General features: G+C 36.7%; 1 protein-coding gene across 2 annotated transcripts in view; it reads right to left on the bottom strand.

Moving 5' to 3' along the window:
• LOC149818880 (26S proteasome non-ATPase regulatory subunit 8 homolog A-like) overlaps window positions 1-13809 on the bottom strand; it is a 34113-nt gene extending 20304 nt beyond the window's left edge. Inside the window, exons 1-2 of one of the 2 annotated variants that reach the window (XM_089985748.1) lie at window positions 13692-13809; window positions 390-468 (exon numbers count right to left, since the gene is read on the bottom strand). In XM_089985748.1, coding sequence (XP_089841874.1) covers window positions 390-468; window positions 13692-13796 — 184 coding nt within the window. In that variant the 5' untranslated portion in view covers window positions 13797-13809. The remainder of the gene's footprint in view (window positions 1-389; window positions 469-13691) is intronic. The other variant, XM_089985749.1, reaches the window with a different exon arrangement.
• Window positions 13810-14028: the final 219 nt, after the last annotated feature.

Here is a 14028-nt window from a genome sequence, read left to right as displayed (position 1 = left end):
TAGGAAGCGAGGGGGAAGCGAAAAAAGAAGAAAAAAAATAAAAAATAAAAAAAAATGAAAAAAAGAGGGAAGCATGCTTCCCAAAAAAGGGACGCTTCCCCGAGCATTTCGGAAGTGCAACTTTCACGCTTACAAAACGAGTATCGGGGAAGCGCGCTTCCCCTACTGTATAGGTGCTTCCGGTAACTCTGCCTAGATGTGATCCCATAGAACATAAGGGCCTCAGCATCTGCTAGTTAACATAATTACAGTCTACATGTTAAAGGCATTTTCCTTTACTGATAGAGTAAAAGAAAAAGGGTCATGATACTAAATTCAATGTAAAATAACTAGCATAATAGACCCCAATCAATCAACAAATAGAGAGAGAAAGAGAGATTGAAGATTACTTGCTGTAATCAACTCATTAACTGCATTAGGAGATTCTTGAAACAATGGAGGTAGGCTAGGAAATTCAGTTAACATGACCTGAGTGCAACATAAGAAACTGAATTAGATATTGTAGATATAACTGTGCCCATTTTCATGTGAACCTTAGCCACACACACACACACACACACACACGAGAGAGAGAGAGAGAGAGAGCAAAGTACTGATATTTACAAGAGCATAGTTCTAAAAGAGTTTTTTCATTCTATGAATTCTATGTTTTAACATGGAAAAATTACAATGGAGCTCTAAATACTATTGGCAAATCCACATCCAGGAGATTTCTCTAGGTGCATGCATGTTGTACATCTAAATTGAGTTCTCCCTTGCAATCTTATCATGGGTAGAGCTCACAAAATGAAAATTTTGTGAAAAGGGGATGTAGACACTCACATTTTTTTTAAATTAATTGCAAATTTCAACATATTTTAATGCATAAGAAAAAAGTTGTGAAAAAATCATTATAAATAATATCACCTTTTTTTAATAAAGTGCAATTTCAACATAATTGTGATGCATATTTTATTTCCTTTTTGCTTTCTCTATGTTTCTCTCTACTTCTGACCATTTTTTTAAGTTTAGTTTCTTTAGCAGTTTTGGTTCACCAAGATTTTCTTGGTATTTTCCACCCAAAAAAAAAAGATGTTAATCCAAATAACAATATTCAAGACACTGCTGTACATACATATTTACATTCATACACATGCATGCATATGCCTTTATACTTGTGTATAGCTTTTTTCATTTTATTGCAATTTTAAAGGTTAAAAAAAGGTATTAAAATGCATTAACATTCAAATTTTCAATTTTTTGTTCCATTTTGAAAGATCTAATGTTTCATTCTTGTATATATGCTGATACTATCGTAAAACTGATCCCTTTTCTCCCTCTCCTCCCCCCCCCCCCCTCCACTCTTACTATTTGGATTAGAGCACTTCTGCAACCACAAGTTCCCCTCATAGAGTCACTAGTACCATTTTGCAAATTTCAACAAGCAACAGCAGCAACAACAACAAAAGAGAGGTTGAACCAGTGAATAGGTTCGGCAACAATAGCAGCAGAAAAACAGAGTTGAACAAATGAAAAGGTTCAAGAACAACAACAGCAGTAAAAGAGATTGAACAAATGAATAGGCTCAGAACACTATGATAACCAACATCTATATGAAGGGATTTGTCAAGGTGCATAACTCAAGGTTAACATGTCACTTATAAATATGCTATTCTACTTCTTGGGAATCAAAGAGATGTGTAAAACTGCAAACAAGAGTGGACCAACTTGATAAGACCTCAAGTAGAGGGATAATTTACTCTGGCATGCTTCAATGCAGTAACAAAAGAAAAGGTGCTACTGTGCTTTGTTGATCACACCCCAAAAAGGGACATCTGGATGTATCAAGTGGAAGAGTTGCTGTCTAAGTTTGGGATGGGCAGACCTACTAAAAGGTTTTAGGGGATGTGGACCAGAATTACTAGGAAGTGAAATGCATATGAGAAATGTATGAAACAGAAGCAGGGAAGCGAGTGTTAAAAAGTAACATGAAGTGTGAAGCAGGGATAAGTTTTGCAAGTATTTGTGAGGTGTATGAGAAGCAAAAAAGGAAACGTAAAAAGTGAGTGGGACACAAAAATTAATATATATTACTATGAAAAACAAAAAAATGAGGGGGAGCAAGTGGGAAGTGATTCAAGAAGTGAATGGGAAGTGTGTGTCCCCACGCTTTGTGCTTCCCATCCCTAAGGGAGCACTTCTAGTAACCATGACACAGACATCTTAAAATGATTCAAGCTTAGGATGACCAAACGCAAAAATTTCATCGATATGGAGTAACGTGTGACAAGTGGTTCCCAAGATTAGTCATACTAGTATTGTATCAAAGAAAAGTTTACAATGTATTTCCAATTGATCACTTCACCAAAGAATGCGATGAAATTGAAGTACCAACTTTCTATTAATGAAAAAAGCAACAAAGAAGGATGGCTTCCTTAAGTACAAAACCAAATTTTTTGTATCTAACTATCAGCAATCTCCCATGTGATCTTTTTCTTTAACTAAATCAACCTTGAGAAATCTTCTGATTGCCTTCATTAATTAGATAATATGTCATTATTCATGATCCAAAGGTTTCTTTTTCTTTTTCCCTTTTTTTTATTATAGGAAATGAGAATGGGAGGTACCTTCATGAGATGGGAAGCAAGAACCCGCTAGGGGTATACTCTCTATCTCTCATGGTTGTTTGTATCATGTCGTATCGTACGTTACGGCACGATACATATCGTTACTTTTTGATATAACGATATGATACACACTCATGTATCGTACATGTATCGTACGATACACTCATGTATTGACCCATATCGTACGATACACCTCGTATCATATGATATGGACTTGGCGCACTAAAAAAATACCTGAAACTCGGTCTTTTTCATTTTGGGTTTAAAATCCCTCTTAAGGGCCGACTTCTACACATGAGTAGAAGTTGTTGGAAGGGAACCCACGCAGCCTAGGTTCCGTGAGATCGATTTGAGGGTTGATTTATGAGCACGGGAGAGGGCTTTTGCGATTTTCTCAAGTGCATTTTCACCCATTTTTCTACACAAGGAAGTGGATTAAGGTAAAATATTCCTATTCTTTGCTTGTTATTGAATGTTGTTGGGGGAAAATGGCATCGGAAGATCCGGTATGGCAATGGTGCACTCCAATAACGAGTGGAAACCGATTGAGAATTAAATGCATCTATTGCAAAAATAGTTTTTAGGGTGGTATCTCTCGGTTGAAGCATCATTTAGCCGGAACACATCATAATGTGAAAGCATGCACACCAAGCAAATTGTTGGATGACGTAAAATGACAATGATAACAATTACTTGATGATTTGAAATGAAAAAGACAAGAAAGAGAGATGAATGAGGTAGGAATGGGGTATGGGAAGCCCTGAGAGGATGTGTATTACAAAGATGAGCTCCTTACTTCTGATCCTACAGCCCATAGCATAGGATCAAAAGTACGAATTCTATAACAAAGGGGAGAGATGTGGTTGGTGCCAGTAGTAGTGTCGCGGTTGTCACTGCGGGCACAAAAAGAAAAAAGAGGAACAGGAGGGGAGTTCTTCAAGAGGAGGATCAAGAGGTAGAGCTAGAGGCTCTATTAGGAGCTTTTTCCCTCCTACGACCCCCCTTGGGGCGCAGCCCGACATTCGTATTGCTATGACTCCTCAGCATTTAGTCAAGCAAGCGAATGTCTTGATTGAGAGATGTTTCTATGATATCTGCATTCCTTTTAATGCGGCAAATTCCTTTCATTTTCAGGTCATAAGAGATGTCATAACCAATATCGATCTTGGATACAAGATGCCTTCGTATCATTCTTTTAGAGGAAAGATTTTAAATGTTAATATGAAAGAAGTGAAGGCATATTGTTATGAGGTGAGGCAATCATAGAGAGAGATTGAGTGTAACATCATGGCAGATGAGTGGACAGATAGAAAGTCAAGGACCTTGATAAATTTTTTTGTTTATTGCCCCAAAGGAACCATGTTTTTGAAATCAATTGATCTCTCTAATACGCCTAAGACATCAGATGTATTGCTTAGAGTTTTTTATCAAGTTGTTGTAGAGGTTGAACCTCAAAATATTGTGCAATTCATTATTGATAATGCAACAAATTATAAGGCAGTAAGTAAAAAATTAGCAAAAAATTTTGGGTCATTCTTTTGGACCTCGTGTGTTGCCCATTGCATAGACCTCATGCTTGAGGACATTGGCAACATGGATGAAGTACATTAGACAGCTTAATGCTGTCAAGAAATTACTAAATTTATTTATAATCATGCATGAGTTTTGAAATTAATGAGAAAGTATACTAGTTGTGCTGAGTTGATTTGTAGTGCACTTACTAGATTTGATATGAATTTTTTGACAGTGCAAAGTTTAGTAAAGAATAAAGCTACATTAAAAAAAATGTTCTCATCATATGAGCGGAATGCATATCCCCATGCACACAAAAGAAAGCCCAGAAAAATTGTAGATATTATATTCATAAGTGAATTTTGATATTCATGCATGAAGTTATTGAGAATAACTATACCTTTTGTAAAGGTGCTTCAATTGGTTGACAGTAAAGTCAGACCAACTATGGGTTATCTCTATGAAGCCATGGATAAGGCAAAAGAGAACATTAAAGATAATTTGAAGGAGCAAAAAATTCTACATACTTATATGAAACATCATTAATCATAGGTGAACTAGACAACTTCATCAACCTCTTCATGTTGCAACATATTATTTAAATCTTGTATTAGGTTAGCCACTTGGAACATAGGGTCTTTAACTGGTAAGTTGGTAGAGTTAGTAGACGTTATGTGTAGGAGAAAGATTGATATTTTATGTCTTCAAGAGACCAAATGGGTAGGTGAGAAAGCTAAAGTGATAGAACCTTGGGGATATAAGATTTGGTATACAGGAATAAATAGGAATAGGAATGGAGTAGGGATTGTTATGAGTCGTCAGTTTATAGATAATGTAGTTGAGGTCCGTAGGAAGGGTGATAGAATTTTACTTATTAAATTAGTATTAGGTACGGATATTATTAATATTATTAGTGTTTATGCACCTCAAGTAGGTTTAGATGATTCCATTAAGCATCAATTTTGGGAAGATTTAGATGGAGTAGTACAAGAGACATCTTATGGAGAAAAGCTTTTCATCGGCGGTGACCTTAATGGACATGTAGGCATTAGTAGGGATGGATTTGAGAATATCCATGGAGGCTATGGTATAGGAGAAAGAAATGAAAGTGGAGAAAGGATTTTAGATTTTTGTTTGTCCTATGATATGATCTTAGCAAACACTTGGTTTAGGAAGAGGGAGTCTCACCTAGTAACATTTAAAAGTGGGGTTAATACGAGTCAGATAGATTTTTTCCTACTTAGAAAGAGAGATAGGGGTTGTTGCATCGATTGTAAGGTTATACCAGGAGAAAGTGTAGCTACACAACATAGAGTCTTAATTTTAGATCTTAGAATTAGACAATGCCGCAAAAGGGATAGACATAGGATAGATCCTAGAATTAAGTGGTGGGCACTGAAAGGAGCTAAACAAGGAATGTTTGTAAAGCAGGTAGTTAAGGAAGTTGATTGGTGTCTCGAGGAGGATTCAGAATCAATGTGGAATAAGATAGCGGGTGGTATGAGAAAAGTAGCTAAGGAGGTATTGGGTGAGTCTAAAGGCGGTGCACCACTAGGTAAGGATACATCATGGTGGAACGAGGATGTCAAATTAGCTATTAAGGTTAAAAGAGAGTGTTATAGAAATCTAAGTAAGAGTCGTGATAATGAGAATTTGGAGAAGTATATGATAGCAAAGAAGGAAGCTAAAAAAATTGTTCGAAACGCGAGGGCTAAGGTATATAAGGAGGTTTATGACAAGTTGGATACCAAAGAAGGCGAGAAGGATATTTATAGGCTTGCAAAGATGAGAGATAGGAAATCGAAGGATTTGGGTATGGTTAGATGTATCAAAGATGAAACGCAAAGGGTTTTAGTCAAAGATGAGGAGATTAAGGAGAGATGGAAAGATTATTTTGATAAGCTATTTAATGATAGTCATGCTCAAGATCTTGGAGACTTCTCCATTCCTTTTCATGAGATAAATCGTGACTTCATGCGCAAGATTCAAAAGAAAGAAATTGCAGAGGCTTTGAAGAAAATGAAATCAAGAAGGGCAGTTGGCCCAGATGGTATACCTATCGAGGCTTGGAAATGCTTGGGAGAGAAAGGTTTAGAATGGTTGACAAATCTTTTTAACTTGATTTGGCGAACAAATAAGATGCCTAATAAGTGGAGGAAGAGTACTTTGGTGCCTTTATATAAGAATAAGGGTGATATACAAGATTGCACAAACTATCGTGGTATAAAACTCATGAGTCATACTATGAAACTTTGGGAGAGGGTGATTGAGTCTAGGTTGAGGAAGGTTGTCATGATATCGGAGAATCAATTTGGTTTTATGCCTGGAAGATCAACTATGGAAGTTATACATCTTCTTAGACAACTTATTGAAAGATATAGAGAGAGGAATAAAGATTTGCATATGGTTTTTATTGATTTAGAGAAGGCATACGATAGAGTACCTAGGGACGTTCTCTGGTGGACAATGATGAAGAAAGGTGTTTCTCTCAAGTACATTAGTATAATTAAAGATATGTATGAAGGAGTAGTAACCAATGTCCGCACTTGTGGAGGGGTGACAACCAATTTCCCGATAACGGTTGGGTTACATCAAGGATCTGCTTTAAGCCCTTTCCTATTTGCAATAGTGATGGATGAGCTTACGAGATCAATTCAAGAAAATGTACCGTGGTGTATGTTGTTTGCTGATGATATTGTTTTGATTGATGAGTCTAGAGCTGGGGTTAATGCTAAGTTAGAATTATGGAGACAGACATTGAAAGCTAGAGGTTTTAAGTTGAGTAAGAGTAAGACTGAATATATGGAATGTCGGTTTAGTAAGCAACGAAGTAGTGATGGGAGTGTAGTGAAGCTTGGTGAGCAAGATATACCGGTGAATGATTATTTCAAATATTTGGGATCCATCATTCAAAAGTATGGAGAAATTGATGGAGATGTAAATCATAGGATAAAGGTTGGGTGGATGAAATGGAAAAGTGCTACTGGAGTGCTGTGCGATCGTAGAATGCCATTGCGGTTGAAGGGAAAGTTTTATAGGACGACTATTAGACCCGCTTTACTATATGGTAGGGAATGTTGGGCTGCCAAGAGACATCATATTCAAAAAATGAGTGTAGCTGAGATGCGGATGCTTAGATGGATGTGTGGAAATACAATAAAAGATAAGATTCAGAACGAAGAGATACGTAAGAAGGTAGGTGTTGCACCCATTGAAAATAAGATGCGAGAGAATCGTTTACGGTGGTTTGGACATATTCGGCGAAGGCCTAATGATGCTCCAGTTAGAAGGTTGGAGAAATGGGAAAATATATTAGTTAAAAGAGGTCGGGGTAGGCCTAGGAAGACTTGGATGGAGATGATAGGAAAGGATATGAATGCTTTGAACCTCACCGAGGACATGGCGTTGGATAGAAATGATTGGAGGAAAAGGATTCATGTGGAAGACCCAAAATGAATTTCTTTTTTGGTTCATATCGCTGACCCCAATTGTTTTGGGATGAAGGCGTAGTTGTTGTTGTTGTTGTTGTTGTTGTTGTTTGTTGTTTGTATTTAGATACTCCCCTGATTATAGCATTTAAGATTAAATTCATAAGAAAATGAAAACTTATGATTATGCATTGAATGATATGGGGAGACCCGCAGCAATGCGAAACAATGCCATAATGCATCCAAATAATTTATTTTGTTTATTTTAATTTTAATTTCAAATTGTTATTTAGTTATGATGTTTTGTATGATTATATATATGTTATTGTCTTATAATTGATTTCTTATTTTTTTGTTTCTTTTTCAGACTTATGGTGAGTCAGGTTTGAAAGTGATGTTCCAAATTTAAGAGCTTTTGTCATTCGCATTTTAAGCCAAACATGTAGTGCAAGTGGATGTGAGAGAAACTAGAGTGTCTTCAAGCATATTCATACCAAAAGAAGAAACAAATTAAAGCACAAAAGGCTCAATGACCTCGTCTACGTTCGCTATAACTTATGACTGAGGCAAAGGTATATAGAATTTTAAAGTTTATTTATCATTTTCATTCAAAACTCAACTAATTTTAATTTTTTCATATCATTTTTTTAGGCAAATCAAAAAGTTATCAGCAAGGAAGCACAAAGAAAAATTTGATCACATCAATTTGGAACATTTTGATGAATTGGATGCATGGGTTGAAGAAGAAGCAGAGGCTCTTTTGAATGAAAAAGACATTGAATGGATTAACATGAAAGGAGCACAAGAGGTAGATGATGAAGACCCCATGTATCTTGGGGACGATGTGGATGTCGAAGAAGGAGAAGAAGAAGTTAATGAAGATGATTATGATTATTGATGTATCATGTATTCATGTTTTCTTAAAAAACTTGTTCTTGTGAGATGTTTTTGTTTATGTAATATGAAAGTATGATTCTTGTGGTATGTAATAGAGACATAAATGCTTCATAATGTGATTTTATGTATGTAGTTTGTGCAATTCATCATTATTTCATGTCATATGAATTTTTATTGATTTTTTTTATATTTTTTGTATTTTTTTATTAAAAATTTATGATACATTTGCGATACGATACGATACGGTGTTACTATTGGGTTGATCGATACGAGTAACGATACGCTACTTACAACCTCTCTCTCTCTCTCTCTCTCTCTTATTTTAATTAGATTAGTGTCATGCTTCATGCTAAAAAAGATTCCTTTTTTTGTTATAAATTATGAGATTGCAAGACACCTTCCTGAGATATGATGCAAGAACTTTACAAGAAATACAAAATTTCTAAATGTAGACGACGCCTGAGCTCAATTTGTCAAAAGTGCACGTTGGAAATGATGGGTACTTGCCAGCTAGAAGCACCAAGACACATCCATCATGAAGCTACTACTCAATCTATCTAGCACCAAAGCCATCACTTATGTAGCCCTAATTCTTTATTTAATTTGTCATTTCTGTTCCACATCTAGGTTGTTTAAACAAGCCTAAGACTAATTTGGCCATGTGCACTTATCCTCAATAGTTATTATAGGCTCCCTCTGTGACATCAAATCAACATACGAAATTTAGAAAAAGTGATTCACACTGTTACTAACCCTTGTAAGGATACCAACTGCCAATTGAGGAACCCTCTAAAGCACTTTTAAATCATGTAATTTTTTAATATGCTTGATGGCAATCTTTCTTTGGGATTAAGAAAAGCAAATATGGAGGTTGCATGCCAAAAGGGGGGGGGGGGAGCTCAATTGTGATGATGGTGACTGAATAAGTTTTATGATGAGACATAGGAATATGGCTCCCCAAACTGTGGAATTCAAAGAGAGAGAGAGAGAGAGAGAGAGAATCACACATAAGGATTACATAGTGCTTCATGATGTCCTTTGAGACCTTTTTTCAAATGCCATGGAGAATAACCTGTCTATATCACCTAGCACTAAACACCATCCTATGTTACCTAGACACTTTGGGAGGCTCAAAGTGTCGGTGTCAGGCACAGTTGGACATTGACTCGCTAGGATACAGTGCATGCATGGGTTTTTTTAACAATATAAATCTCAAACTCTTGACACGTCATGTCCATGTCAAGTGTTGAACGCATTATGGACATTACATGCCAAATGTTGAACACACTAATACGCTATAGACACAATGTGTCAAGTGTCAAATGCATTATGCTTGGTGCATGGACGCAACATGCCAAGTGTTGAACACACTATGCTTGGTCTATGGACACTTTAAAGTTAGAGAATCAACGATTTATACAACCACCCAAAATGTACCTTCACTAGACACAGTGTTATTAAAACTCGCCTCGAGGCACAGAAAGCGCGCCTCGCCTCGAGGCGAGGGGCTTTATGCCTTGAGGCGCAAGTATAAGGCGTAAAAGCCCCGAGGCGTGCGCCTCATAGGCCTTGAGGCGCGCCTCGAGACGAGGCGCATATGCCTCATTGCTTTTGGTCAAATAAGGGTCAAAACCCTTATTTGGCCAAAAAATAGGGCTTAAACCCTTTTATTTTGTTGGTAGATCTCTCTCTCTCTCTCTCTCTCTCTCTCTCTCTCTCTCTCTCTCTCTCTCTCTCTCTCATTTTTTTTCACACACATGATGATTGTGCTTTGCAATTTTGTTCTGAATCTGTGCTCCGTAAATTTACCCTGCTTTCCTTAAATATAAAATGATGCAACAAAAGCTTAAAGTTTCTAATGTCACACTTGCAATTTAGTCAATATCACAAGAAAAATATGTATTAGACTGGTCATATCCTGTTCCATTCAAGAAAGTCAGAATTTGTGAACTCTATTGTGTGTGCTTGTGTACATAAGTCTCAAGCTACCCTTATCACTCATTCTTTTGCCTTTCTATTACTCCAAATTTTGAACTTTTCTGTTGGCAATGCAAAACGAGAATTTGTCATTTGTCTGCCTTCACGCTGCTTAAGCAGTAAAAATGAGTCAGTTGATTGATGAAATACAAATTAGTATGCACTATTGAATATTTACTTTGCAGATTATTACAATTTATGTAGTATGGATTTAATGATTGATGAATATTATTGTGTTGTATGACTGACTATTTGTTCGTTTATTCTTTCTGAAACCATTATCACAATTTAAATCTTTTTTTCGGGGGGGGGTTTAACTTTCAGTCATAGTCATGTCTTGGTTGTAGGTAAAATCTTTGTTCTTGGGATATTATAAACTTTTAGATAAATCTTGGCAAAAATCTCTGTACTAAAAAATACAATATAACAATAATAGTAAAATAAGTAGGTTTCGGTAATTTTCTTTTCAATAATGTAAAGAGAACACGGAAAATCTCTTAAAAATAAAAATAGAAACTAAAGTACTTGTATTTAAGATATAGAAAGCATAAGCAAGGAAAATTTTTGTAAATATAGTGATAAATATCAGGGTAGTTTAGAAATGTTTTCAACTTTTTTTTCGAGATCATTTTTTTTAATTATACCACATGATAATTTTATGATATTTTCAGAAATATTGCATATGTTGTGGCAATATTTTGAATATGATTTGAAATTGTATTAGACTCAGTGGAGAATTATGGAAATTTGTGACCTTGCCTTTTCATCAGGAAGGGGTCTATCACTAGATTCACTACAACAAATTGACCCACTAGCAACGGCCCTGAATCGTTGCCAAAAGTAGCCCCAACTGTCAATATTTTTTTATTTTTTTATAATTTTAGATATTTTTTAGAGTTTTTTTAAGTTTTAAAAAAAAAATGAGGCTTACGCTTTACGCCTCACCTCAGATTTTGGTGGAGTGCCTCGCTACGCCTCAACGCTTTTCACAACAATGACTAGACACTCATTAGAAAACCAAAAACATTTTTTGCAATTTTGATATTTTAAAGTTCTAGGATTTTAAAATCAAAATGTTTAAATTTCAAGTTTTATAAATTCTAAAACTAATTTGTTTTTCAAGTAAAATAACAAGTTTTTTCCATTTCTTCTAAAACTCTAGGTGTTCATATAAAATGTCAAAAAAGTTGCTGAGCTAAAAGAATCCAAGGTTTCACCCTCAAATATGTAACAGTTAAGACTTTTTGTAATTATACATTCATATTTCATTATTTCATATGAACATCAAATGAGAATGAAAATTAAATACTTGTATTTTATACATTTTTTATTTTTGTATAACTAGTTTTCAGCATCCACTTTCTTATACAAGTCACACACACAAGCACACTGATTTTATTTATTTATTTCTCTTCTATTACTCAGTGTGCTACTAAGGGGGAGATTGGGCGCATCCACTTATCCAAAAAATAGGATAAGCTGGAAGAATATTGAGTAATGAAGCAGACAATGCAATCTCCCAGCTTATCCCAATTGTGTCGCAATAAGTGGGTGCCATAAAGCACTAGTTAACGGTAATACTAGTGGATCTCAGGGTAAAATTAATAATAAAAACTAAAAGGGAGCCCAACTCCTAAAAAAACAGAGATGAAATGTAATGAAGAAAGCCAAATTGCTTTACAATGGAATGAATGATCAAATTTTCTAATTCTAAGAATGAGGCTTCCCCATCCAACTGAAAATAATAATAATAATAATAATAATAAGCTTCCCTGCTTGTTTCCCATCCTTCCTTTTCTTGCACACCAAGAGCACGTTTGAAAGTGAGAAAGATGTAGGAAAAGTGATACAAAGTGGAAAATCCATACGGTTTTTCCGACCCTTCCAAACGAGAGAAAATTTCTCTCTGAGAGAGTTTTTCTAAAAAGTACACTTTTTGATAGGAAACATTCCTCTAGGGGGGTAGAGAAATGTTTTCAGGAAAATTTTGTGGGGCTCTCTCTTTTTCTCTCCCTTCCACCATCTCACTATCACCACCACCACCACCCACAGTCTCACCACCACCACCCACCATCTCACCATCACCACCCACAGTCCGGCTGATCCTCGGCAGCAAAAGATGGGTATGAGGATCTGCGACCTCTCCATGGCTTTGAATATCTCCCCCCATCCTTCCCACCTTGTTCGAGCTCCGCTGGTCCATGTAGAAGGCACGAACATCACGCTGATTGAAGGCCTTGTACAGATCTCCAGTGAAACCATCGAGCGTGTCTTCCCATCTGAAGCTGAGGAAGACGTGGAAGTCGAACTGGGGAGGGTCTAACGATGGCCATGAGGAAGCAGGTGCAGCTACAGCACCCTCCATCGCTCCTCTTTATCCTTCTATTCTCTGGTCTTCTCTTCGTTCTCCCATGTAAGGGGAGGTCATGGCATTAAACTAGGGGATGGCGACGGCGGTCGAAGTTGAAGTTGGAATCCTAAGGCCACAACATTTAGGGTTGAAGGGGGAGACTCTCGTCGCCATTAGGCCGACAGACTGGCCGATCAAGAAGGAGATGACGGAAGCATTTTTTGATCCACCACCACCATCCTCTCTCTCGTTTTTTCACATTTTCCCACTATGTTTTTCTCATGCTACACAAACAAGTGAAAACTTTTCATTTAGAAAAGTTATCCTATCAAAACTTCTCATAGGCAACATTTTTTTTTCTTATGAGAGTTTTTCTTGCTTCCAACGTGCCCCAAGACTCCTTACATTCCCATCGGAAATCCTCCGACGGCCATAGTCTAACATTTGTTACAATACGCTGGGGTTTGACCAATATGATCCTAAAAGGCTAAAACGCATGCCCCTACAACCAACACCCCTCATAAGTTCGCAACGAAGACCAAATTAAAGCTGCAGAAAATTTGGAACAATTGAACAATAAAAACGTTGAATTGGATTGGGGAAATAAAAAATACCTTCTACCAATAACACCAATTAAAGAACAAAACACTAAGACCATGTGGATTATTCAGCAAATTATCAATCTCGCTAATTGATTCGCAAATATGATAAACAACTCAAAGACAAAAGAACCAAATCCCCACGATCAAAATGGCCTGATTTAGACGATAACGCAAAAGGGAACTATTGCGGTCGACGGGAAGTGGGAATTAGTTGGGTTTTGGCAGCCCAAATGAAACACAAGGATCATGAAGAAGACGAAAAAGAAAAGGGTGAAAAGGGGAACTTCTTCTGCTTCTGCTTATACAGGATCGTACATACCTTGAGCTTGGAGAGGAGGGAGTCGCATGTCTCGAGATCGTTCCTCACGACAGCCGCCTTGAATCGTTCGAACACCTGCGTTAGCTCCACGAATCGGGCTTCCATCTCTCCCTCTCTCTCTCTGGACGAGAAAGGGGGAATTATTTATAGGAGTGGAAATGGATTGGTTGGTCTTGATATCCGATCCGAAATTAACATGGATCTTAAAATGGATTTAGTCTGACATCCCGTTTGAATTCGACACACTGTTTGCTCGTATGGATCCTGAAATAATGTCCGGGTGAGCATTTTGATCGGCTTCAAGCTCATACGAAAATGGATAAGGTTGCAAATAGTT

Source organism: Nuphar pumila, chromosome 13 (genome assembly GCF_984573655.1).
Source record: "Nuphar pumila chromosome 13, dmNupPumi1.hap1.1, whole genome shotgun sequence".
NCBI lineage: Eukaryota > Viridiplantae > Streptophyta > Magnoliopsida > Nymphaeales > Nymphaeaceae > Nuphar > Nuphar pumila.
This window is presented reverse-complemented; position numbering and strand designations above follow the sequence as displayed.